General features: G+C 39.5%; 1 protein-coding gene across 1 annotated transcript; it reads left to right on the plus strand.

The window, feature by feature from the left end:
- Positions 1-1,934: 1,934 nt before the first annotated feature.
- Positions 1,935-27,569, plus strand: LOC116288576 (uncharacterized). The gene is made up of 21 exons (XM_089032379.1): positions 1,935-2,286; positions 9,967-10,323; positions 10,729-10,956; positions 11,387-11,983; positions 12,582-12,758; positions 13,425-14,018; positions 14,657-14,827; positions 15,074-15,670; positions 16,416-16,586; positions 16,916-17,509; positions 18,030-18,212; positions 18,517-18,699; positions 19,073-19,255; positions 19,759-19,932; positions 20,033-20,212; positions 21,355-21,531; positions 21,667-21,993; positions 22,607-22,882; positions 23,541-24,149; positions 24,581-25,159; positions 26,996-27,569. The coding sequence occupies exons 1-21, from the start codon at positions 2,220-2,222 to the stop codon at positions 27,022-27,024; spliced, it is 6,453 nt and encodes a 2,150-aa protein (XP_088888505.1). The 5' UTR covers positions 1,935-2,219; the 3' UTR covers positions 27,025-27,569.
- The last annotated feature ends 85 nt before the right edge of the window (positions 27,570-27,654 follow it).

The raw sequence follows: 27,654 nt of genomic DNA on the forward strand, positions 1-27,654 counted from the left end.
ACCTTTCATCAAATTTAAGGAATTTTATTTTTGCTATTTTCTGACTTTTTTTTTCTTTGCCAGATAAAAAGTTTCAGTTCCACTCTCCAACACACGGAAAAGCAGGAAATGAAGATTTGGGAGTGAGGTTCAATCTATCTATATCTGTATCGAGCAAAAGTACAGCAAGATTACGAGAAAATTTGAACTTGGCATTCTTAGCATTTTAAGATTTTGTCCGGCAGGCTTAGAATTTCCTTTTACATAAAAATAGACCAAATGAACTCTCTCTATCATCTTTCGATGTCTGTCTTTTTGTCTTTTTTTTCTCTGTATGCATCTCTCTCTCTCTCTCTCTCTCTCTCTCTCTCTCTCTAACAGCTTATCCTTTATAGGATTATAAAGCAGACAAGAGTACTGAGCTCCGTCATTGCCATTCCCCTCTTGTTTCTGTCTGTTTGTCTGTCTTTCCACCAGCTTCTAACAGGTTGAAGACTGTTACATTTATGTACATTCCAAAACAGCAGCAACACCCCCATTGTGTTATTTCCTTCCTACCAGAAACTTCAGTCGATACACATTCCGGCTCAGAGGATTGCGCAGATGATTATGGACAAGGAAAGTCAAGAGAGCATATTCTCAGTTCTAGGAAAACGTCGGTAATACTTCACAGCTAGTCTATCAGCAGTGCTTCCCGCCTTCGCATAGAATACCTACAAGTCATCATCCATGCGCTTTTGGAGACTCATCGTTGAGAGGCAAATACGGCTTTTTGGAATAAACATCAATCATAAAAAGACAGGCTTCAAAATGGATGGTTTTTGTTTGTGCCAAGTGTTTCCGATTAAGATACCTAATCTGGCACTGGGATTTTCTTATTGTATGCATATTTAGGTCAAGGGTGGGGAGATATGGGATCTTTTCCACGCGGTGCGTGAAAACCCACACAGTAATGCCTTATGACGTAATCTTATTTTTAGCTTCCAACGTCAAAATTTAATGTTTTTACTTTCAAATGCAAATTTATTTGAAATCCACGGAGTCTTAGGTCACGATTTCTGTTACAACATAAAGAGAATGCGCTTCGCACACTCATTCAATGGACGAATTAAAATTGATTGTATTCGACTATTGGGCTTCTCTTCTCGTTAACTTTATTTTATTAGGACAACCAAGTCTCTACTCGCACGGGGTGATCATACGATAAGCGACTTGAAAATGGCGGGAAATTTCCATAACCGTGTACAGCATTGTCACTTCTGATACATAGCAAAATATATAGCTACGATTAACAATACTACGCGAGATTTTATCGCGCACAGCAATACAGTTATACCAGTGCTGGAGGAGGAGTTCTCTCCCCTACCGCCCTGAGATATACTTGTAAATCAGCAGTGACAGCGTAAAACATGTTGTATAAACACGCTGAAGTGGTTTTGGCCCGTTCAAAAACACCCTTGATTAAACGAGCGGAAGCTCACGTTTTCTTTTTCCCCGCTCCGCTGAAGCAATCCAAAATTAGCAACATCGACTTCCATAAACACTTTATCGATGTCAGGTGATCATACATCAGAGCACGTAGTCACTTTGTATCTGTTCCAGTATCATACACTGATGCTGGAGCAACTCGCCTACTCTCGATCACGCCAAGCAACTAATAATCTCTGTCATTTGATCAATTACGTCCACGCCCTGAATGGTCTAATCTCTGTCATTCGACCAATTAACGAAAAATTCATTAGGTCGTATGGCTGTTATGACCCCTTGGAAGAGTGCTTATCTACAGTTGTATATTCCTCCTCATTTCCTGTATTGGACATCAACGTTTTATTACAACTTAAATAAACACTACTCAAAAGTTATCCAAATATTGATTTCTCGTTTTTGAGGTAAATCATTTCTGCTGACGTCGTTTGGAAGAATTAATGTCTCTTCAATCTACCGAAAAGACTAAACGCAAGCGCCAAACAACTAGACATTCCTTTAATGATTAGTATTTTCATATCGTGGAATTGAAAACATTTCATTTCGTCGTGTGATGTGATATTATGAATGTTTTCTCGGTAACACATTAGATAATTGCAATGATTTGCACACGTATTCAATTTTCAGGTGTCCAGTTACATTAGCATGACACCAACAGAGGGCAAAGCAAACCGCGAATAGCAGTCAAAACCACTCCTGCAGATGGCACTTAACTATTGATAGACGTCGTATGTCTTGATCATTCACACTAGATCATGGAGCTCTACACTCTCAAACTTCTCCTGCCTTTACTGTTACAGTTGTTAACTGTGAACGCACAAGGTAAGCCACATGTTAAGATATTTATGTGTATTCCTGGACGCTATCACAGACAATCTAGTTCCTTTCGCGCGCTTTTTATAAACAACCTTTACACAGAGAAATAAATGCCATTTCAACTTAATGTTCGACGCTACATGCAAGCATTTCACGAGCTGTGACTATCAGATTTTGATTTCAACAAGTTTGGCTTAAGGTTTTTTTAAACATCTTTATAAACCCACAATCGATGTCAACGATAAGAGAGACCGTTGTTGGACGCTTCGACCAAACCGCAAACCCTAAATTAAACACCGTTCAAGTATTTCCTAGACGTATTCCGTTTTTTTTTAAGTCAACGACTTCATTTTCTGAGGATTAAAAGACCTTTTTCGTGATTCTCGGGCTTTGTTGACAGAGTTTTCGCTAAACGCAATAACCTTCATGTGAATTGGAGAACGTCAGAAGCTTGATAAAATCCTTTACTTGTGCATACACACCACTAGAGGTTTGTCGACTAAACTCTGCCAAGATGCGTTTACAATCTTTTCATAGCTATGATTCTGCTACACTATTGATCTGTAGACATTTTAGTGAACAAAAATGCGTGCACTCATTACCAGGCTCCACGCTTCTTCGTACCGTGCATGACAGCTCAATTTGATTTTCTTGACTTTTGGTTATTCACATGGCACACCAGGTTTTTCACCTTTCACATCTCGTTAATTATACTTGAAATCATGAAATACATTCATGAATTACATACATGAAACATTGGCTCCATCAACCCATGGAAGTATATTTATTATATATTTATATGTATATTTACTCTCGAATCTCATGTCCATAATGTCTTTTTTGACGAACGCATTGAAATGTCGAAGCCTTTTATTTTCAATTATATATGTTATACTTTGTCATATTCTATTTAGAGGAAGGACTTTCCAATAATCTTGAATTATTTCCACCGGATGCACCCACAATGAGTTGTTAAATGGGATTAGAATCTCAGGTAAAGTACGATTTATTATTCGGAAGATGAAGTAGAATATCAAAGCCAAAAGGTTAGGGGATAAATTCCTTGAAGTCTTAATTTAACAGGATATTTATAAGTATAAAATCTCCCTTTTGTTTGCTCGGCACTCCTAGTGTAAGAATAAGCATGTCAAATGACAAGAGTGCTTCGTGGGGAGAATCTTAGACGAGCTCAGAGTAGACGAAGTTGTCGCTCCAGTTGCAATGGCCGTTAATCAAACGTAAACTACCCCTCGCTTGACATATTGTGATAGTTAATTCTTCGTAAGATTTCAAGTCAAATTGCTGTCTACCAGATTCTCAGTACAAACTTCGTTGCAAATGTACGACATTTAGAAACCTTTGTACAATTCCTGTAGCGACCAAATTTCACATTGCCTCGAGCAAAAATTGTTCACGAATCATCATATTAGAGAGAGGAGTTATTTCGTTGTTAAATAGTGTTCACGCTGCGTAAAAATAACCAGAAGATTCTACGAAATATCGAGGAAAAAATCTTACGTAGTGAGTGGTAAAGTAGTGTTTTTATTTGTTTTTCCACAATCTAAACAAGTAGAAAAACTAGAATATTGTCGACAAATGGTCGTGCTGCTCGGATTGTGTATATTGTGTACCCAAGTCACGTTACGAAAACACGAATGAAGTTTTTTCTTTGGCTTGTAGAGGTTGTCTAAACACTTCCAAATGAGTATCCCACCAAAAAAACAATCAGTCAAAGGTCAGTTGCTGCAGCTTGTCGAGTTAGAAGATTTCACTCCCTTAAGCCAAGCTAAAACACACAACATCTGTGTTGTTGATCCAGTCTGTAATAACATATGGACAATATGGATCTTCTTTAAGCAGTCACTTAAAGAAGGATTTAAATTCATTTAGACGAATAATCCTCTCTTGGGTCGAAAAGCGAGTGAAAGATAACAGATTGGAAGGAAAGGGACGGTACAAACGTAGGCGGGTTTTTCTTTTCTTGGCAAAGTTAGAGATGTTTTTGTCCCTGACGGAAAGAATGCTGCTTAAAGATGCCACTTGACTGACGAACCGGTTGTTGGATGCCATCCATGAGAGATTGAAACCTTGAGCATATTTGGCTTTTAAGTGCTTTCTTCCGGGATAACGTGTGCCAGTTTGAACCCTTCTAGCCGCGGCCACGCGAACTACTTGCTCCAGGCTTCTATTCGCTTCGTCGTTTTATCCTATATTTTATTCTTTCTTTCATTCATTTCTAAATCACGTCAATGTGAATGTGGTAACCAAGTCCTGGATCTTTGCTTTCTTGTCATCTAGGCTGCAATATCTTGCTATTATCCAAAAGAGACTTAGGGGGTAGGGATTAAATCACATTGAGCTAGGTGATGGACTGAATATATTTTGGGGTCTTACGGAGGCTCCAGATCTTTTCTCATTGGCTTCAGGTGTGTATATCTCGCCTCGTTCAATTTCTAGGGGTAGGGGTGCGTTAGTTAGATACCGGCGCTCAATTTTTAGGGGGGAGGGGGTGCGGAAGTTACCCATTGCATTTGAATCGAAGGTTTATTGCATGTCGCATGTTTCATGTTGCATACCAAGCCTGAAATGCACTATTAGCGATGTGAATCCAATCAGCGAAAGGACACAACGATATAAAATTTTACCAAACTTTGTCTGCACGTTTTTCCAGAATATCTTTCTATGCTGAAATTATTTTCATACTGATGAATAATATATGTTAGTAAGCAACAAGCAAAACCTTTACCAACCTTTTTCAAATAGCTGTTTTCAAATTTAAATAGGGCCAAGAAAGTTTTCCAATTAAATTCGAAATATTTCACATACGAAAATGAAATTTATTTTTCAAGGAGCTAATGATTTTTTTTTTTTCGTGAAGCCGGACTATCTTTCGTCTATACAGACATAAAATATTGGTACATAAGAATAAACGAAAGATATCAACACTTTATACAACCTCAAAACACAATGAACCAAGCATATGTATCTGAAGTTGAACGTCGTAAGTTTGAAATGTGTCGTTTACAGCCTCTGGCTAAGGAGACTCGGCAAAGACTGCGTCCCGTATCGAGATAACAAGATTTATTTACTTATTGTTATTAATACTCTATAAACTCTATATAACAGTTCCATTTATTTAACCCACAAAATATATATTAGTCTAATGAAGAAATAGAAAACGCGCGCGCGTGCTGTGTGCAGTTATAAAACACGCAGCAAGAGAATACTTAATATTCTCTTGACACGCAGGGATTGGCAGAACACGAGAAAAGTGTTAGGAGAAGCATGACGCTTAGCGTAACACAGCACGGCAAGCAAATTTGTTATTCCTTTTATGAAATACAAATTACTGTACAATAACTGTTATTTTGGATGATATAGGAATGACGCAACTGAAAGTGCGCGCGTGTGCTATGTGCTCTCATAAAGCACGCTTTTCCAACTAATCAGAACGCGAAATTTATAACAGTTGTTTTAAAAAGATGGTTTACAATCATTCCATTTTCAAGAGAATGCAATAACCAACTATGTCTATAATAATGAAAAAACAAATGCGAAATCTTTCGTCACATTCACCGACCAAGATGGCGACCATACATACCAGTAATTGAAAGCTCGTCCCTGGATCCTGCAGGTGTTAAGCATTTTTATCGCATAAGATGTTTGCGATGAACTAAGTACTCCATCATTTCAATTATTTCAAGCATCGGGCACGGATAGCAAATGTAACATTGTTGCCATAATTCAACTTAAAGGGGGTCAATAAGGCCATTCCTAGGAGCAAATCCACCAGACGGCAACAGACTGCATATGACGTATGTATTTCTTCCCTCGGGGGGTTTATAACCCAGATAATGTCCGTGCACGTGGAAACCAATGCAATATATCGATCTTGTGCACGTGGTTCATGTATCATACTGTGCTTAGCTTATACAGACCAAAGGACTGCCCACCTACGGCTTGGAGATAGGGAGGCCTCAATCTATCACTATAGCGTTAGGTCTTATGCTTGTGAACGGGAGATAAGCTTGAAGGAGTTCATCCTGACTAAGATTCTTGTGCCAATATTTATTCTTACCGGCTTGACGAAATATTTTCAGAACGTTTAAAAATCTCACATCATTTTTGCATAAGACTTTAGATTTGAAAGTAAGATTACTTGCTGGTTCTCCTTTATTATCTTGTGCGTTCAGCTCTGGCTTTCCTCACGGGGAAAAACGTAAAGCCGTTCCATCGTGTCCTCACTGGGAAAACACGTCAATTCTTAGATGTTTGGGGCTTCGTTAAATCGTCAAAACAGCAAATCAAACAAAAATTGGACCACGTTTTATCTAGACTAACAAAAGATCTTTTAGATCGTAAGTGCTGTTTTCCAAATCAACTCTTTTTTGCATTTACTCCATATTGCTCTATCTGCAATTGCAAGTGCACGTTATTGATAAACTATAAACAAAGAAATGCTGTTCAAGGGAATAACATGTGGTCTGACAAACAATAGACTAATTTTAAAAGAATCATTCTTGACCCCCCTCTTGAACCTCGAGAACTAACTTTGAGATGATTTACCGTCACGATTATGATAAATAATCTTTTAGTCTGGAAATAGATTCTGTGGTTTCTTCCCCGTGGATTTTCTCCGCTGTAGTTCTCTAGATCCGCAAGGGTCCATATTACACAGTACATATGGACAGCACGACCCCACCGAGGAATACTTTTAAACCTCAATCACACATGCGCAGTAGACCTCCCATAGGTATTTGGCCCTGTCATGAGACGGGATTGCAAATACGTTCAGAAGTATTTGGTTTGATTTAGTCAAAGGTATACTAAAATACACTTTAGTGGTTAAAACATTATCTCGAGATTTGTTTAAGGGTCCAAAATGCTTCCAAAATGCTTCTTTCGCTACGTTGTTTTCAATATAGGAATTCTTTCTTCATTCTTTACATTGCGAATCCCTTGTTTATAAATTCTAAGACGTTTCTAGTCTTTTATCAACGTAGGTCAAGTTCACGGCTCCTCTTGCTTGGAATTCGAAATAGGTTTATATAATTTATGAACTGAACCCAAGAGGTTCGATGGGTGGTGCGCGGAAGATTGACTGCAATATGTGACAATATCCTAGAAAGGTTCACCTAAATACTTTTTTGTTTCACGACAAAATTATTTTCCAAATTTTAGTAAATTTGGATTGGAAAAAAAGAAAGCCTTGAGTTTCGTTGAAAATTGCAACGCAATAGGTCTAACTTTGTGCGTTTATTTTTTGCGGGAATTCATGATATTTTTGTGGAAGAGGTCTCCAATTGACCTGCAATCGACAGGCAAAAACAAAATTATCACGAAACTATTAATCCAGGAAGACTTTGTTTATCAATATTAACGATACTGCTTTTAAATAAAAAGCGTTGATTGAATGACGCGTCGAGAAAGTGCAATATAACATAGACTACAAATGGTCGGACCGTTTTTTTGATTATTTTAAGTCGCTGTTTTCGCGCGCAAAATTGCACGTGTCATGAACATAACAATTTTGAAGGCGCGCAAACTCGCGCATGTAATGGTGATATATATTTTGATTTCAATCTAGCATAAGATTGTAAAAACACTAGGAAAGGTCACACAGTGAGCCATCAGTACCCTGGATCCCGTGGTGTCGGTAATTGATAGTATCTTTCAAAGTCACTTTATGGACTTGGCTGGGAATATTTTCCAAGCGTCCAGTCTGCGAAAACACGGTCACACAAGCTTTTAGTTTTAATTCTACTATCAGCAAATAAATTTTTTTAATTTATTTTATTTGATGCATATATATTTTTCATGCACATTAATAAGGTATAGTAAATGCGTATGAATTAAGAAAGTATGGAGTGAAAACACGGCTACACAAGCTTCTGGTTTTAACTATACATGAGTAAATAATAATAATAATAAATTTTAATTTTGGGCAATTTTTTAGAAGGTACTTGGGTAGAACAGGACAGATTTCTTTGCTTATTATACCTACCTTATGATTGAAACAGGCTCAAACATCTAAACACGACCTCAGAACCACAGACACAAGCCAATCACATAGAACTCCTATTCAAAATCGCACATCTGTCGGGCGTTACTTTTTAAAATTTCTTTACTTAATATTCTTATTTCAATTAACCTTCCATTTATATTTGTCCTGGATGTTGCTAGCAGCCATATTTAATTAATATTCGAGTCTTGGTATATCGGGGATTTTGCGTTTAAATGGAATCGCCAGTTATAGGAATGCAATAATCCAGATATCGTGTATACACTGAGTCCAGAGAGGGATTGTTCTGGGGGACGAAACAATGGATATTTTTTTTGCATAAGAAAAGACGTCCTGATGTTTTGTCCCCCTGAACAATTCCTCTAGGAAATCAATGCACGGGGTCTATACGGTTACGAATGTTGGCGTTGATGATGACGAATGAGGTGATGATGGTTGTGATTATAAGATACGCAAATATTAAATAATGAATAGTCATTGCGCATTTGTTTACAGACGCTAGGTGTTGTATGTTAAAGGTCGCGCGCACCGCACACGAAGCGATAACATATGGTGCCATACATAGTTGTAACAATGTACCCTTTGTTGAGAGATCTGGTTAAAGCGATGAGTTTTTCTACCAAACAAATGGTACTAAGAGCACGTATTGGGCTTTGAAAATCCTTACTGAGATGCTTTGTCGCATTTTAAAAAGGAACTAAAGTAACGATGTACCGTTCGGATGAGATGTTGACGCCAGTGAAATGCTACAATTTAATGAAAAAATTTTGCGCGTGAATATAACAATGAAAATTTCTTAGGAAATACTTCGCTAAAATAACGAAACGAGAAAAATGCGTAGAGAAATGCACAGGCTCAAAGAGGATTCAGACACTAAAATAGCCTGGTATTCATAGATACTTTTTCCATCTCCTTAGATTTATTTGTTTGTTGCTTGTTCCATTTGTGTATTGTTTTAGTGAACCGTTGGAGTGCGACGTCCCGAACGCTTTATGACGCAAATGATCTGCTCTCGCAGCTTTGTATTCTTTATTTTAGATACATTATCTTTTCAATGCTCAGGCGCATTAGATGACTTGAAAAATCAATTGAATTATCCATGATTGAAAAGCATTTTGTGCTTAGAATTTGTACAAGTGAAAACCAAGCCTGAAGGTCATTCGAAAAACCACGCAATTATTGCAATTCCATTTCAAAGAAAGACCATTGTAATAAATCAGTTCGAATCGTCTCCAGTGCGCATGCGATTTTGGCCCCGTCCACACGTATCAGGAAATTTTTGTATCCGCAAATTTTTTTTTTGTGGATACGAAAATGTTCGCGTCCACACGCAGCGTATTCGAATCGTTTTCGAATCGTTTTCACTGTCCACACGTTTCCGAAAATTTCTTGATCCACCCTGATGCACGCTAGTGCTTACTCCCTTTGACATATAGTTTTTCTTATTGAGCATGCGCATCGAGCATGAGCATGCGTATTCGAAAATTTGCGGATAAAATTTGCGGATGTGTAAATGCCGCACCAAATGATGCGTTGCATAAAACAAAACCTTTAATTTGCGCGCCAGCACGAAAACCCGCGACATAAATGTATTCAAATTGTATTGAGCGCATGAAAGCGCACGTGAGTCAGTGTAAATCAATCATTTTGATGTTTTTACGTAGAGCAAGACCGATGTCGCAAGAACGTAGACCTTGGTTTCCTGATGGATTCTTCAGGAAGCATCGGAGACCAGGATTATCAAAAAGAAAAAGAATTTGTCAAGTCTCTTGCCTCTACTTTCATCCTCTCTCGTCGAAATACGCAAGCTGGGGTCATAATCTACAGCGACGACGCTCTAATGTACTCCACATTTGGTCAATATCCTGATATTGAAAGATTTAAGAGGGCGGTTGATTCGTTACCGTATTTAAGGAAAAGAACTCGAATCGATAAAGCTTTGAAATTGGCCGCGACGAATCTGTTTACGAGTCAAGGGGGAGCTCGACCTGATAAGGAAGACATCATGGTGATTCTAACAGGTGAGCTTGTCTGTATGGCTGTATTGCTCAATTGCTGTATTGCTTGGCCGTATTGTTATAAGTAATAGCCGAAGTATTTATTTAAATCGAAACGTTTCCATGATTATTTTTTAATGTTTTTAAAATATTTAGATGGAATAATTGTGGTTGATACTGCAATGCTGTGCTCCATATAGACGCACTTTCAAAAATGATCCTTAATTCCAGGCTAACAAGAGAGTACAGAAGAATGCCATAAATTCCATCCCAAGGAAAATCTATGAAAACTACAAAAGAAATCACACTTTTTCTCGATAGAATAGACCCCTTGCACGTGACGTGCAATACAAAAGAATTTTAATCTCCTGAAAATTGGAAGACCCGGAAAAAAATTACCAACCAATTCTGTTTTACTGAACGTTTTAGACGGAGTTCAAACGCCTGATCCTGATGCGGTGCCACTGGTTGACGCGGTCCTTCCCTTACATGAAGCTGGAGTACGCGTGTTTGCTGTTGGAGTAGGAGGTCACTACAAAAGGAGCGAGTTACTACAGTTAGTTGAAAGAGAAAGTGATGTGTACGAGGCAGCTGACTTTGACGAACTGCTACGACTTGTTAAAAGAATTGCGCGGGGAACTTGCGCTCCTGCACCCGGTAAGCAACCGTGTAAAACAATAACTATAGATTCCACGATTACATACGGTGAAATTTATATTAGGAGTTCCTGCTTATTCAATCAGCATAGAATAGAAAATTTTTAGGTTTGTTGGTCAAGCAAAATGCATTAAATTGAAATTGTAGGGTACAAATTTGATTAATCCATTCGATCATCCCGCAACCTTGAAAGAATGCTTTTTCTTGACCAATCAACCGATGTTCTAATTTCCATGCCGCACACAAAATAACATCGGGGACGCCAAGTAAATAAGTTAAGTGTCAATCAAATTCAAACTTTTTTGTCCATCACATCATAATTATATTTCCAGGGTTTGAAAAATGCCATATGGGACGAATGTGCTTGAGATGAAACAATTAACGTCGTTATGTTTTCGATAACACCCGCCTTCTTCATCCTTGTTTTCAGTAATTGTGCCAAAATGCCGGTACCGCGCAGATCTTGGTTTTTTGATGGATGCATCGAACAGCATTGGCGAGACTGACTTTCAGAAAGAAAGAGATTTTGTCCACTCTCTGGCTTCAGCCTTCACGTTTGGTCACAATGAGACCGCAGCAGCAGTGATAACCTACAGCGATACAGCCACGCTGAACATTCCACTCGGGCATCACTACTCAGTGGATAGTTTCAAACAAGCTGTAGAACGAATCCCTTATATCTTGGGAAGGACGCGCATTGACAAGGCTCTGAAGCTAGCTAGCACTGATATATTTTCTAACAGAGGGGGCACTCGTCCTGGGCTTCCCAAGCTTTTGGTCATCTTAACCGATGGTGTCCAAACACCGGACCCTGACGCCATTCCCTTGAAGGAGGCAGTCATTCCTCTACAGAATAAGGGTGTCACGATATTGGCAGTTGGTGTTGGTAGCAGAATAGACTACAATGAACTGAGATCGATGGTGCAGAAAGATAACGATGTTTTCACCGCCACAGACTTTGATGATCTTCTTAATAAAGCTTATCAAATATCTGAACAAACTTGTGAGGACGTTAAAACTCAAATAGGTTAGTTTTGCTTGTTTTTATGATGGAAACATAAATGATATCATTGAAACCTTTGCTTCTAAATTCATAAACGTGATTATTGATTCTCCACTCGTTCTTCCTCCTGTTGTCCCTCTTAACTTAGGTGCAATATTTTTGTATTTCGGACCACGTTTAATTGTCTTGAGCATAAGATTCTTTGTTTGAGTTGTATACATATTAATTTATCTTCTCACGTGCAACCATTAAACAAAGAAATGATACGCTAGGGAATGACACGTGATCTGAAATAGAAAAAGGATTATAGCCAACGTAAAGATGGATATAGACCCCTCACAACAAAGCAGCTCAACTTGGACGACAAAAAAAAAAATTCAATCTCATGAGAATTGGAAACCTATTGTCATGTCCTCCAAATTGAGCTGCATTCCGACGTACTGCAAGGGTTTTATTGAATCCACCTTGATTTCTTAACTTAACTAAACTATCCCTTCTATTTCCCTTGCCTCTCTTACTTCTATTGCATTTCTTCAATTCTCGAGCATTGCTATTTCATTTATTCCAAGCTAGTTTGAGATAGACCATTATACCTATTGATTGTCATGTTTTACTTGATCAGAAAACGTTGATGGAGGCTGGTCATCTTGGCAGCCGTGGGACACCTGTATACCCTCCTGTGGTGGTGGTTTACAAACAAGACGACGTGTCTGTGAAAGTCCGTTTCCTCGGGGCAATGGGCTGCCATGTCAGGGACCTGCGAGTGAGACACGTGCATGTAACCAACAGCCGTGTCAAGGTAAGGACTACGATGCAATAACATTGATTTGGACTATTGCGCAGTGTTTAGTATCAGTTCTATGGATGTTGTACAACAGTGCGTAGACTTCAGTGTGTGTTGTATAACAGTGCGTAGAGTTCAGTGGGTGTTGTATAACAGTGCTCAGAGTTCAGTGGGTGTTGTATAACAGTGCTCAGAGTTCAGTGGGTGTTGTACAACAGTGCGCAGAGTTCAGTGGGTGTTGTACAACAGTGCTCAGAGTTCAGTGGGTGTTGTACAACAGTGCGCAGAGTTCAGTGGGTGTTGTACAACAGTGCGCAGAGTTCAGTGGGTGTTGTATAACAGTGCACAGAGTTCAGTGGGTGTTGTACAACAGTGCTCAGAGTTCAGTGGGTGTTGTATAACAGTGCACAGAGTTCAGTGGGTGTTGTATAACAGTGTTACAGTGCGCAGATTTCAGTCGGTGTTCAAAGACTTGTTTTCTTTATATTTGGCTCATCATTGGAATGACGTCATCAGAAAGGCTGCCCGCAAACAGTGCCGGCAAAAGTCCATAAGTCGTACTCTTCCGCGCGTCCGTCCCTCATCTGAGGTAGTAATCTTAAAATGTAATTATTAGCGTAACAGATATCTGCTCAGAGAACTGATAAAACGAAGAATAAATACTTTTATTTGTGTCTTTAGAGGTAAAGAAATGCACCGCAAGAGCTGACATTGGATTCGTCATGGATGCATCAGCCAGCATCGGAGAATTTGATTTCCAGAAGGAAAGAGACTTTGTCAAGGCTGTGGCAGATTCATTCACCCTTGCAAATGATCAAGCTATAGTTGGAGTCATTACGTACAGTGACAACGCAAAGCTCGATATTCCTCTCGGAAAATATATGTCGGCAGAAAGGTTCAAACTGGAGGTCGATCGTATTCCATACATCTTAGGACGAACAAGAATAGACAAAGCCCTGAAGCTCGCGAGCACGGATTTCTTCGGTAAAAACGGAAGAAGTCGACCGGGTTTTCCTAAAATCATGATCATTCTCACGGACGGCGTGCAAACTCCAGATCCAGACGCAATTTCTTTGGATCAGGCTGTGATTCCTCTCCGTCGCGCAGGCGTAAGAGTCTTTGCTGTTGGCGTGGGTGGTCACACTAGACCAAGTGAACTACGCTTGATGGTTGAAAGACCTGATGATGTATTCATGGCAGCAGACTTTGATGATCTTTTAAAGAAGACTTACGAAATTGCTGAAAGAACCTGCCAGGAAATAGAACGCCCGCAAGGTATTTTGAATCCTAGTTATTCCTTTGCAATCTTTCTATTTAGCAACTCTTATTAATCATACAACTCTTAGTAACAAACTGCTCTTAAACTTACCACTCTCCCTCGATCACACTTCACGACAAAAACCTTAGTAACAAAATCATAGTAGAGGATACATAGTAATAAATGGTGAAACCATATGAATGAAATTATTCATTATTATGGAACTGAGAGTTTTTCTGAGTTCTTATTTCATATGACTGAGTTGTCGTGAATAATTTCATTTCGAAAGTTAAGATACTTCCATTTTAGAAGTATATATGTTGAATTATTTTTTGAATTTTTTCATGCGCAAACGTTTTACCTCGAGACCCAACTGTAAACATTTAAGCATATTTAATAGTTAAAGTCAAAACACTCGTAGCCGTCAACGCTGACTAACTGCCAACAATGCGAGGACTTGCTGGAAGCGTGGAACATAGATTAGTGTAGAATAGGATACATTGCGTTGAGACGTTTGATTGGCACTTTGATCCAACCAGACCTCTCCTAATTTTTAAGCTACGTCTGGTGCTGTAAAACAAAATCTATTTGCTCATTTATCTTAATTTTAAAATGATAAGTAGATATAAGAAATACACTTTTCTTGGTTTACCAGTGGATGGTAGTTGGTCATCGTGGGAGCCTTGGGATGTCTGTATACCATCATGTGGGGGCGGTAAACAAAGCCGTAGACGCAAGTGTAATAACCCATCTCCAGCAAATGGAGGACAAAATTGTCCAGGATCAAGTATAGAAACACGAGCATGCAATCAGCAGCCGTGCCCAGGTAAACATGCCGCGTATATTATTAGATTTATATAGTGTTTTCCCCTTGTATGAAAATATAGACGCGGCACGGTCATGGTACGACGATTCCAGATTCGCTGAACCAATCAGAGCGCGCGACATTGGGGCCCATCTAGGAAACAAAATATGCTCTAACTGGTCCAGAACAAAAAAATAAGAGCAAGAAGTGCTAACACGTTGTTACCATCAAGTTCATATTCTAAGTTTTTTGTTGTTGTTTGTTTAGGAAACCTTGTAAAGTGTACCGCAAGAGCTGACATTGGATTCGTCATGGATGCATCAGCCAGCATTGGAGAATTTGATTTCCAGAAGGAAAGAGACTTTGTCAAGGCTGTGGCAGATTCATTCACCCTTGCAAGTGATCAAGCTATAGTTGGAGTCATTACGTACAGTGACAACGCAAAGCTCGATATTCCTCTCGGAAAATATATGTCGGCAGAAAGGTTCAAACTGGAGGTCGATCGTATTCCATACATCTTAGGACGAACAAGAATAGACAAAGCCCTGAAGCTCGCGAGTACGGATTTCTTCGGTAAAAACGGAAGAAGTCGACCGGGTTTTCCTAAAATCATGATCATTCTCACGGACGGCGTGCAAACTCCAGATCCAGACGCAATTTCTTTGGATCAGGCTGTGATTCCTCTCCGTCGCGCAGGCGTAAGAGTCTTTGCTGTTGGCGTGGGTGGTCACACTAGACCAAGTGAACTACGCTTGATGGTTGAAAGACCTGATGATGTATTCATGGCAGAAGACTTTGATGACCTTTTGCAAAAGACTTACGTAATTGCACAAAGAACTTGCGAAGGGGCTCAAGATAAGCCAGGTAAGAAAGTGCGTAAAAAAGTAAAAAATACAATCAATGATGATTTCTCTTTTTACCAGATTTTTTTATCGTTGTTTATCCACGCTAACATCTTCACCAACTGCGCGCTTGTACGTTATCTTTTCTCCCTGATCAAGGGCTGCTTAATTAATCCGAATTTAATAAAAATAAGGTTTAAAAGGCAAAGTTTAAAAAAGAAATATTCTGATAAAGTTATTGTGAATAGACCTTCTCGGCTCGGGCAAGATGTTTTCCCATTACAGACCACGAGTCATTCTCTAGAGTATCATTTCTTTGTTTAACAGCTGCGCTCGGTTGCGCATGAGAAGATACATGAATATGGATACAAATCAAACAAAAAATCTTATTCTCCAGGGAATGACACGTGGTCTGAAATCGAAAGCATTACGCCCGGGCCGAGGAGGTCTATTTGAGCTGGAATCCTCGTGGCATAAAGCGCGCGTATGAAAGTCACGGTATGAAAGTCATTTAGGTTTGAAAACTGTAACCAATCATAGGGTAGGAACGCATACGACAACTGTTCATTGGTCAAGTGAAAACCCTTGAGATCTTGGTAACGTATCTTTTTACTTGTTCGCAATAGGTCGTTTGCACCGCCACTACCAAATTTTCAAAGCAATATGCTAGTTGTGGTAACATTACGTCATGATGCTCTCCTAGATCACCCAACGGCTCTCCTAGATCACCCAACTTTAACCTTTTGTGTGTGTTTTTTTCCCGTTAGTTGATGGTGGATGGTCATCATGGCAGAATTGGGACAAATGTATCCCTGAATGCGATGGAGGCCAGCAAACCAGGCGAAGGTCGTGTAACAATCCCTCCCCGGCCCATGGAGGACGCGCGTGCCCTGGATCGAGCAGTGAAACAAGAGCTTGCAACCAGCAGCCTTGTATTGGTAATATATATATATATTCGAAAGAAAATTTCCAGTTCTTCAAGAAAAAATAAAATAAAATAAAGAAAAATGATTTTAAAAAATCATCATGTAAAATGAAGCTATTTTTAAAAATTTATCTCATTATTGCTTTTCATAGCCTTTTTGGTTGAATTTTTGTGATTATTTTGTTACATCAACCAACATGGTCCGTATATCCTTCGTTTTCGCATTCTCTTGGAAATAATTGCAAACCATTTATGCAGAAGTAACGATTTCCTTCTTCTATTCATTTTATTCATAATATGACTTCGACTATTGCATTTATTTTTATTTGCCTTGTTTTTCAGGAAAAATTCAGTGCTCTGCAAGAGTTGATCTCGCTTTTCTAATGGACGCATCGGGAAGCATCGGAAAATGGGATTTCCAGAAAGAAAGAGACTTTGTCAAGGCCATGGCGGCATCCTTCAACTTCGCTCGTGACCAGACCTTAGCAGCGGTAATAACCTACAGTGACAAAGCTAACTTAGAAATTCCATTTGGTCGCCATCTTAACACAGATAGCTTTCGTTTGGAAGTCGATCAGATTCGATATACCTTAGGACAAACACGAATCGATAAAGCACTTGCTGCGGCCGCCGATAAAGTATTCGCGCCAGGCAAAGGGACGCGACCTGGTTTTCCTAAGGTGATTGTGATTCTTACTGACGGTGTACAGACTAAAGATCCAGATGCTATTCCTCTGGGTCAAGCAGTTCTTCCCCTGCGTAGGAAGGGCGTACAGATAATAGCTGTTGGCGTTGGAGGTCATGCGGATCCTAATGAACTGAGGCAAATGGTGGAGAGAAGTAGTGATGTTTATACTGTATCTGATTTTGATGATCTTTTGAAGAAGGCGTATGATATCGCGCAGAGAACGTGCGACGGCGCAAGTAGACCACGAGGTTAGTGTATAAATGGTTTTATACTAAATTTCCATCCCGAACATTTTAGAGGGAATCTTAGGCTTTATTTATGTCAATATGTTCGGCTCATGTGATGTTCATGTTATTGGTTCATTGTGGCCAGTACCTTTTTCTTAATCCGTGCAATTAACGGAATGTAGAAGTTAACTTTTAATGAGGGAGGAAAACCGGAAGCCCGGCGAAAACCCTCGATTCACAGGAATAAACCAAATCTAGTTACATATGATGGTGGTCCACGTAGAGAAATAGTGCAGAGCACTTGTGCGCATCTATTACTACTGTTTCCATTGCTACGCGCTGACCGAGACGTCAACACTCACGGCAGGGAAATCGGGCTATACAAACCGTCAATCAAATACATTGCTCGGTATCTTTACATACTTTGATTGACGGCAGTGTATTTCCCTGTTGCGATTGTTGTCTGGATCAACGCGTAGCAATGAAAAACAGTAGTAATTCATGCAAAAACAATATTAATTTCTAATTGTATTCATTCTAGTGAATGGCGACTGGTCTGAATGGTCGGGCTGGACAACTTGCAGCGTGTCTTGTGGGAGCGGGGTACAAAACAGAAAAAGGAATTGCGACAATCCTTACCCTTCAAATGGTGGATATCCTTGTTCTGGACAGAGTGAAGAAGAACGTTCCTGCTATGAACGGGCCTGCACAGGAAATCTAAGGGGTAAGAACTTGTTTTACATGTGACGTCATAGCCGCTATGATTTTTGCATGTGAAGTCATAGCCGCCATGATTTTTTCATGATTGCTGCATATTTTCATTCATAAATAATTTGTATCATACAAGATGTATATTTACTTAATCACGCTTCATATTTCAGGAGAGCATGGGGCGGGGTTAGTCTTTTCAAGATTTCCCCCCTCATTATTCCTGCATGTTTATTGAGAGAGCGTTTGATATCTTCATGTAATGCGCTCTAGAATAAAATTATCGATATTCATTATGATTATTTACCTTACCATTGCAGTCAATGGAGGTTGGTCTGATTGGTCAAGATGGTCTCGTTGCAGCGTGACGTGTGGCGCAGGAGTCGAAACCAGACAGAGAAGGTGTGACAATCCTTACCCATCTAATGGTGGATATCGATGTTCTGGACCGAGCGAAGAACGACGAGCATGCTATCAACGAGCCTGCATAGGAAATCTTAGGGGTAATGACCTTTTGAATTGTTTGTTATGTTAACCAACATGGCGGCCATGTCTTTCGGTCCTTTTATACTCATTAGAAAGTGTGCGCACCACCTATAGGGAGCTGGATGACCAGAAGTGTTAGTTATACCAGGGTTTCCGTATCAAGCAGGTTTATTTAAGCATACAGTGAAATCACGTGCATTCTTGGGTTGCATGTCTTGCATGTGACGTCATAGCCGCCATGTTGTTTTATTCAAGCAATAGACTAGGTCTAGGTCAGCCAACATGACGGCATTTCCTCTCTCTCCTTTTATTCTCTTTTGAAGAGATACTTGTTGCCTGTTAATTAGCATCGCAATTAATATCATACATTTGTATACCTTACCATTCTAGTCGATGGAGGTTGGTCTGATTGGTCAAGATGGTCTCGTTGCAGCGTGACGTGTGGCACAGGAGTCGAAAGTAGACAAAGAAGGTGTGACAATCCTTACCCATCTAATGGTGGATATCGATGTTCTGGACCGAGCGAAGAAAGACGAGCATGCTACCAACGAGCTTGTATAGGAAATCTAAGGGGTAATGACCTCTTGAATTATTTGTTATGTTAACCAACATGGCGGCCATGTCTTTCGTCCTTTTATTCTCATTAGAAAGTATTTGCGCCACCTATATAATTTGATGGACCAGACAAAGTGTCTGTGTCAACAAGGTCTCCGCATTAAGCAGTTGATTTAATTATACAGCAAAATCTTGAGTATTCTTGGGTTCAATATGACGTGATAGCCGCCATGTTGAAACAATGGACTACTGAGGTTCAGCAGGTCAACCAACATAGACCTTTTCTGATAAGGTGAACATGTGGCGCATTATGATCTAGCTTCGTTACAAACATCTTTTGTTCATCATGCCTTATATGGTGTTGATTGTACCAAATCTAGACCACAATGCAATGGGTATATCGAACTCACAAAAGGCCTATGGTGGCATTTAATTGTCCTTTTATTTTCTTTGGAAGGGATGTATGTTAACTGTATTAGCATGACAACCGACACAACATTTTGTATACCTTACCATTCTAGTCGATGGCGGTTGGTCTGACTGGTCAAGATGGTCTCGTTGCAGCGTGACGTGTGGCACAGGAGTTGTAACCAGACAGAGAAGGTGTGACAATCCTTACCCATCTAATGGTGGATATCGATGTTCTGGACCGAGCGAAGAACGACGAGCATGCTACCAACGAGCCTGCATAACGAGTAAGAAAGAAACTAGAATTTGTCTGTTTCCCCGATGCTCAATACCATATTAGTACCAACATTACTCCTCCAGTAAAACGAAACTTTTTCTTGTTTTCAGGTAGGAGAGTCGATGGAGGTTGGTCTCAATGGAATGACTGGCGCCAATGTTCTCGTACATGTGGCGGAGGTTCTCAGATCCGGTATCGTGACTGCTCTAATCCTCCGCCATCCAATGGAGGACGAGACTGTTATGGAAGGGCTCAGGAATCTCGGCTCTGTGCTGCTAATCCTTGTCCAGGTGAATTTCCTATAGATCTTCTTTTCTATCGATTTCCTGGACGCTACAAATTTGTACGGTGATTCGTTTTTGGAGTAAATCTCACGACGTGGGATTTTGTATTTAACGTTCCTATATGTTGCGGCATTTTGTAACTTTCTAAGGGATTTCTATAAGAATAATTTCCGTACAAGTGAAAAGTTTCCATGACTATCGACGCATGCATAGAACAGGAAGCCATGAAGCCTTTACTCTAGAATGGCTTACCTTAAGCCTTACAACAAACACATGGTTTCGTACCATGCAGTTGGTGTTCCAGTGCCATGGCAAGTTAATGGCTTTACACTGAATGGCTTACCTTACGCCTTACAGCGAACACATGGTTTTGTACCATACAGATGTGTTCCATTGCCAGGACTTGTAAATGGCTTTACACTGAATGGCTTACCTTACGCCTTACGGCGAACACATGCTTTTGTACCATGCAGTTAGTGTTCCAGTGCAATGACATATAAATGTCCTTTACACTAGAATGGCTTACCTTAAGTCTTACAAAAAACACATGCTTTCGTACCATGCAGATGCGTTCCATTGCCATGACATATAGATGGCTTTGCACTAAAATGGCTTACCTTAAGCCTTACAGCAAACACATGGTTTTGTACCATCCAGTTAGTGTTCCAGTGCTAACTTACAGTACACCACATGACATCAACTACTCATCTAATGACTATTAAAGTGTGTATTTTCTCCACGCTGAGTAAACAGATTTCAACCATGCAGAATATTTTTGATCAATCATATCATTTTTGTCAGAGTGTGAGTTTTCTTGTTTTTTTCCCGTTCTTTTTCGAAACGTTCTATGTATACTTTTATAGTCATCAGATGAGTAGTAAGTGAGATATGAGAGTTTTAGTGAACATAGGTCGTTAAAAAAGGTCCCCTTGTATCTTACAGCGCAAAAGTATTTGCATACTTCTATGCACGGGCCAGCTTTGCTTCAAAAGATGTCGGTTTAACGTACAAAAGCCAGGGCATAAAAATATGCAAATTTATTTCATATGGTCAAACTTTTGGACGTTGCGCTGTAAGTATTATACTATAAATAAAGGTTCTGGTTCTTAAACAATTTCATTCTGTATTATTATTATTATCACGTACAGCCAGAATCGACGGACAATGGTCACCATGGAGTGACTGGGCTCAGTGCTCCCGGACATGTGGCGGCGGCGTACAGTCGAGGTTGCGCACATGCTCTAACCCTTCACCATCCAATGGTGGTCGAGACTGTTATGGTATAAGACAGGAATCCCGTCTGTGCTCTACTACGCCTTGTGCGGGTAGGTAATGTTAGCGTTAACACTTAGCGCTCCACCTTAAACTTAAATCCACTCTTGTATACACTCGATCCATAGACGTGGGATTGATTTTATTCTTTTGTTACTAGTATCATAAGTATCTTTTTCCTTTTTCAGTTCCAATACCAACAACTTCAGATTGCCAAAATCTCAACGCCATGGTTGGAATTCTGATGGTGGGTTCTCGAAGTGTCGGCCAAGAGAACTTCAAAAAACAAAAGGATTTCGTGAAGCGTGTGGCCTCCTCTTATGGACTTTCTACCACGGGAACGCGAGCGGGAATCATTGGATATAGTGATAGTGCCCAGGTGTACGCAAAAATGGGCGAACATACCGACCAAGCCAGCTTCGAACGAGCAGTCGATAGAGTGATTTATACGAGAGGAACATCGAGATTCGATAAAGCACTGAAGCTTGCGTCGCTGCGATTCTTCCCTTCAAGTGGTAAGAGTTTTTATAGCTCGCATGCTTTACTGGCTGGCCCAAATATATAAGGCCTTGCAAAAGCATTTAACGTCTCACGCAACATTGCTGCATTTTATGATGCAGAGCGGAGGTTGCTCCTATTTATTCTTGGAGTGCAACAACATGACTCAATATCCCTTGAGATATAAATAACAATGAAACAACCGCCATGTTGGTTGACCTAACAAGAAAAGCTAATGAGGAATGCCTTGTTATCGTCAACCAATATGACGTAACATGCTCCCCAAGAATTGCTCTAACAAATGTTGTTATTGTACAAAGTGCAAGCAACAAACAATTTGTAGTGATAATATTTTGTTGACCACGTGTCATTCTCTTGATAATGATATTTTCTTTCTTATTTGTATTAACATTCATGTATCTTCTCATACGCAACCGTTAAACAAAAGAATAATACTCTAGGGAATAACACTTGATTTGAAATGTCTACAGGACATCCAGAAAAAAGTCTTTACTTTACAGAAAAAAAAAAACAACACAAGAGCAACTGGTTCACCGTTGTATAATGAGAGTCTATGTCTTGTGCCTTCATATCATTTTTTTTACTTAATTATATTTTTGGTATCAATAGGTGTTGTAACATTTGGTATTCCAAGAATCCTCATTGTCTTAATAAACAAGCCACTAACAAGAGAGTTTGACACGGTACCACTATATCAGACTGTTCTGCCGTTAAGGATTGCCAACGTAAAGGTGTTCGTGATTGGCATTGGACAACAAGTGAATCGAAATGAACTGAATGTGGTAGCAGACGATGAAAAGGATGTTTTCCTTGTGCGTGACTTTGATGATCTTCTGGCGCGTAGCCGTCAAATCATACAATCATCGTGTTCAGAATATCTACCAAGTGGGTTTCATTTATCTTTCTTGTCGTTTATTTTTCTTGTTTTTTCCCCTTGTTATTATATTATATTTACTTCATTATATTATATAGCTTAGACAGTATGCGCGATTTTATTAGTCAAGAACTGTGTTTATTAGTGAACGAAGCATGTTTGCCGACGCTATCCTCGCTTAGCAAACTTTGCAAAGATTGCAAGAAAACCCGTGGAAAATAGCATGGAAAATTACAGAGGATTTTTTCTTTCTAATCAACAATTAAAACAGTTTTTATAGTGCTTCGTTCAGTGAGGTGAATCGCTATGGAAGCGCCGAAAACACTTGTTTTTCTTCACGCTTCTTTTGTGCTTACGTCACTTCTGCGTGCTGTATTACTGAATAGAGCACGGAAAAGACCGTTTTAATCGTTAGTCAACTGTTCGCTTTTATTCTTCTTCGTTCTTATCAGAATCAAATTAATTTTTCTCAAATTTACTTTATCTTTTTCCTTATGCATTATCATCATCAACGACAACTTCATCATTATACTCGCCTTATATCACACCTTTTCCTCGCTGTTTCTCTTACTTTTCCTTTCAGTGCTATCCTTTTCGTACTAATAATGCTGTCTTTTTTATTTCTTCTTAACGTCCTTTCTTCTTCTTCTTCTTCTTCTTTTTCCGTAGAAACCAGAGCACGCTGCCTCGGTACATCAGATTTGGGCTTCATACTAGACGCCTCGGGTAGTGTGGGTGCTGTAGGATTCAACAAACAGCGTCAATTCGTAACTTCCGTAAGTTCATCCTTCAATGTGGGGCCTTCGTCAACTCATATCGGTGTCATCACCTATAGTAGTTTCGCTGTAGTCAGACTTCGATTTGGGGAATTCAACTTAATGGATCAAATCACGAGAGCTGTAGCAACGATTCCTTACACGAGGGGACAGAGTCGCATTGAGGAGGCGTTGAAGCAAGCAACGAACGACCTATACACAGTTAGTGGTGGCTCGCGCTGGGGGCTACCTAAAATTGCCATTCTAATAACCGATGGGTTGCAAGTACAAAACCCTGACGTAGAGCTTCGTCAGGCCTCAGAGGCTTTGCGTCGAGCTGGTGTTAAGATCATCGCTGTTGGAATAGGAAACGATCAAGATAGTGACAACCTACGACTATTGGTCAATTCAAACAACCACGTGGTTATAGTACGAGACTATGACGAACTTCTGAGGAGAGCCAATGAAATTGCGTTACTGACATGTAATGGTGTTCGTGGGTCGTTTCCAACCTTCAATCCAGGTAAATATGCTGTTCACTTGTATGACCTCGGAAACCTAGACCTTGTTTGCTGAAGCATCAATTTGCGAGTCACACTCTGGTTCCAGGAGGCCGAATTGCACGAATGCTGCTGCAAGCTATTGTTTTATGATTGGCTGATACAACCATTTCAAATGTTTGGTGGACGAGAAAAAAACGACGTTTCGTTTGTTCATTAAGTTCATTTTGAGGGTTTGGCCTTTTGGAGGTTTTCATTTCTTTTTTCTTTTTTTGCTGCTGTTGGAGTGGAGTATTTGAAGTTAATATTTTAGGAGGGTCTTGACGCAGGAGCGAAAGGAACCGCAGAAGCACTATAGTGCATATTACCCTAACGCTCGCAGATGAGAAGAAAACGTACATACACTTTATCCACCGAAGCAGAAACCTCATTCAGTTTAGATTCTTTCTTTTAGGAAATATAGGCTCGCAAATATCGTGCCCCAACGTAATGGACTTAGGCTTCGCCATGGATTCGTCTTCTGCACTGGGAATAAAAAATTACCTCAAGGAAAAATATTTCGTCAAACAAATCGCGACGCACGTGGGATTAAGGCCAGATGGCAGTCGGGTTGGTGTATTGATCTATGGAGATACATCTATGGTAGAGATTAGGATGTTACATCATCGTGACGTTTTGTCTTTTACGAACCTCGTGGACCGATTGCCTTATTACAGTCAGCGCAGAAGGATCGACAAAGCGTTAGAAACCGCAAACCTCATGTTCCAGGTGCCTCCGCAGAGTCCTCGAGTTTTGAAAGTTTTTGTTCTGTTGGTGAATGGAAAACAAACCCTGACCTACAACTCAGTACCTTTATCTCAAGCAGCTCAGCCCTTGAGGAATGCAGGGGTCAGGGTTATTGTGATTGGAGTTGGGAATGTATCTGCCAATGAACTGCGTAGTGTAGCCACGAATTCACGAGATGTTTACTTGATACCGAGCTTTGATGTTTTAATATCGCAAGTGGAAAACTTTAAAAGGATAATTTGTGAAGGTAAGGCGCAATGTACAGCATGTCTTTTTATTTGGTGGCTAGCTAGACAGGGTGATTAAATGTTTGCTTTTTGTGTCAATTGAATGGCACATTTTAGTGGGGAAATATCTGGTAAATTGGATATGATGAACAAGGTGTTTGACTTTCAAATAAGGCTGACAAGATTTGATGTGATTTGACCACGGTAATGATCAAGCTAATCTGAAATATACTGACTGGCAGCAGGGGATAGTCCATAATGTTCAATCTGAGAAGCAAACTATCATTTTGGGCCGGTTTTCTACAACTTATTAGTCATAGGAAACTATCTTAATTCCCCTTCCATGAAAGAAAGAAAGATAGATGGATATGGGAAGGAAACGAGCAAGAATTAAGGAAGGAAAAAAGAAAGAAAGGAATGAACAAACATATAGAAACAAAACAAGAAAGAAAACATTCAAAACACATTAAAAACCAAGGAGCAACGTTACAACAACAAAAACAGCAAAATAAAAAACACACAAAAAACCATCAAAAAGCAGCAACAACAACAACATAAAGAAAACAAAAACAACTAAACCGAGCGAACAAACAACTCAGGGGTGGAGTACTAGCTCTTCGGAAGGGCGTTGCCAACACGCGGAAGATTCACGTAGTCATGCAATCACGCGCTAACACGCACTAGACTAAACCAGAAACACACTGAACAGTAAAACAGACCTCTTTTGATGAACGAGAAAACCTTTTGGAATCTTGCAGCGCATAAAGTTAAGATTGGAGATATTTTCACAAAGTCTTTCTTTTATTTTCACGGCCAGAAAATGCATGCATGTATTTTAGTAATTCAACACAAAGTACGGACCAGTTTGCCATGCCGTGACCGTTATGGTGCAGTCCCCTTAGAGAAGGTTTCGTATGTCTGTGAAAAACGTACTGTACGTACGAACGTGCCGTGTTATTATAGTGGCGAATTATAAGGCTGGTTTAAACGCCAGTACGATCTTTCCCGCTAATAAATGTGGAGCGCATCATGTTTATATATGACAAATTTTAGTTGCTATTTACAGTCGTTATAAGGTCAATTTACACTAAGTAATTCGTGTCGTCAGCATGTTGCGCGAGACAGTTGTGAAGAAAGATTGTACCGTGTAAGATTGACCTATAGGGTCATTTATGATTTCATGATATATGATTGGTTACGGTTGCGCAAATTGATAAAGTGTTTCTGTACGTGTCTTCAACAAACCACGCTGCACGGAGTCACGAAACGGGGCGGGGGTCAACACGTACATTTGTCAAACATATTCTAGTGCTCACAGTATTGTTGAAACAGTCACACGCTTTGCTACGCCAGTGAAACTTTTATCAAATTCATGCTATATTTAGTGGTTTTGCACTTCAAGTGAATTTAAATTTGCGCGCTTTTTGATCGATCGAATATCAAATTTGATTCCGTGCTTTGGTGATATACATGTGTCTTTCAGATAATCTTTACTGTTCGCCTTTTTAAAGTCCTAAGGAAGAATGAAATGTCAAGTTGAAATTGGGAATAGAATCATTACAATCTTAGAAAAAAAATAGAGCCATTCAGCTTGGGCGTAATGTTTCCCCATTTCAGATCACGCTTCATTCCAGTATCACGATTTCTTTGCGTTTAACAGTAGTGCATGAGAAGACACATGAATGTGGATACACTTCTAACAAAGAATCGAGAGAATGAAGAGAATGAAAACTTTAAACAGAAGTTTAAAAGCTCTATTGAACTACGATCCTTTGTATTGCGACTTTCCTGACTTTGATGGTATTACTTTTGTGGCATTATCTTAATGATAAATTTCTTATTTATTTATTTTTCAGCTGGAGCAAGATCTTCAAGACTTGGCTAGATGTTAGCCCCACCAGCGAATAAATAAAACTATTCAAATGAGTCGAAAAGTAAGACTCGGAAAAGGAGTATCTAAATAACCACAAGAACGTTACCATGGCTACGACATATCGGTAGCAAACAGACAACAAGTCCAATCTCTGCTAATATAACTTGCTGGCATTTTTTTTCTTTTCAGAAAATTTATTTAGAAGACTTAAATAAGCTTACATGTACATGTTTATCAGTGGCCTAACAGTGTACAAGTGTATAAATGTATAGTGAGTACCGTTACGCCGAAGTTTCCAGGAATCTTCAAGTTTTTAATTGTAAATTATCAAAGATTTTTCAATATGTAAACTGGGGTTAGAAGAGTTGAGATAGACACTATGGGAGCCCATATATTTTTACACAAATAATAGATATATAATACGTCAATAAAGTAGTTTTTGGGCCAAAATCTTTGACAGAATGAGAGGAAACAAGAGGTAAAAGGTCATGAAATACTGCAGATGTTGGCAGAATACCCTAAATAAAAAAACCTAGTATTTTTTCACACACAAAAAATCGGTTTTTGCTCATTAATCATCATCATCGATCATCATCATCGAATTACCCGATTTTCTCAGTAATTCACTTATCAAAATCTCTT

Source organism: Actinia tenebrosa, unplaced genomic scaffold (assembly GCF_029948245.1).
Source record: "Actinia tenebrosa isolate PJP-AT-01 unplaced genomic scaffold, QUT_ActTen_1.0 PGA_scaffold1__47_contigs__length_23844297, whole genome shotgun sequence".
In the NCBI taxonomy this organism is placed as follows: domain Eukaryota; kingdom Metazoa; phylum Cnidaria; class Anthozoa; order Actiniaria; family Actiniidae; genus Actinia; species Actinia tenebrosa.

Excerpts from the sequence above, each read along its gene's own strand:
- LOC116288576 (XM_089032379.1), top strand. The coding sequence starts at position 2,220 with ATGGAGCTCTACACTCTCAAACTTCTCCTGCCTTTACTGTTACAGTTG. Across the intron at positions 12,759-13,424 it reads TAACCAACAGCCGTGTCAAG|AGGTAAAGAAATGCACCGCA; the intron begins GTAAGGACTACG and ends TTGTGTCTTTAG. Across the intron at positions 14,828-15,073 it reads CAATCAGCAGCCGTGCCCAG|GAAACCTTGTAAAGTGTACC; the intron begins GTAAACATGCCG and ends TTGTTTGTTTAG.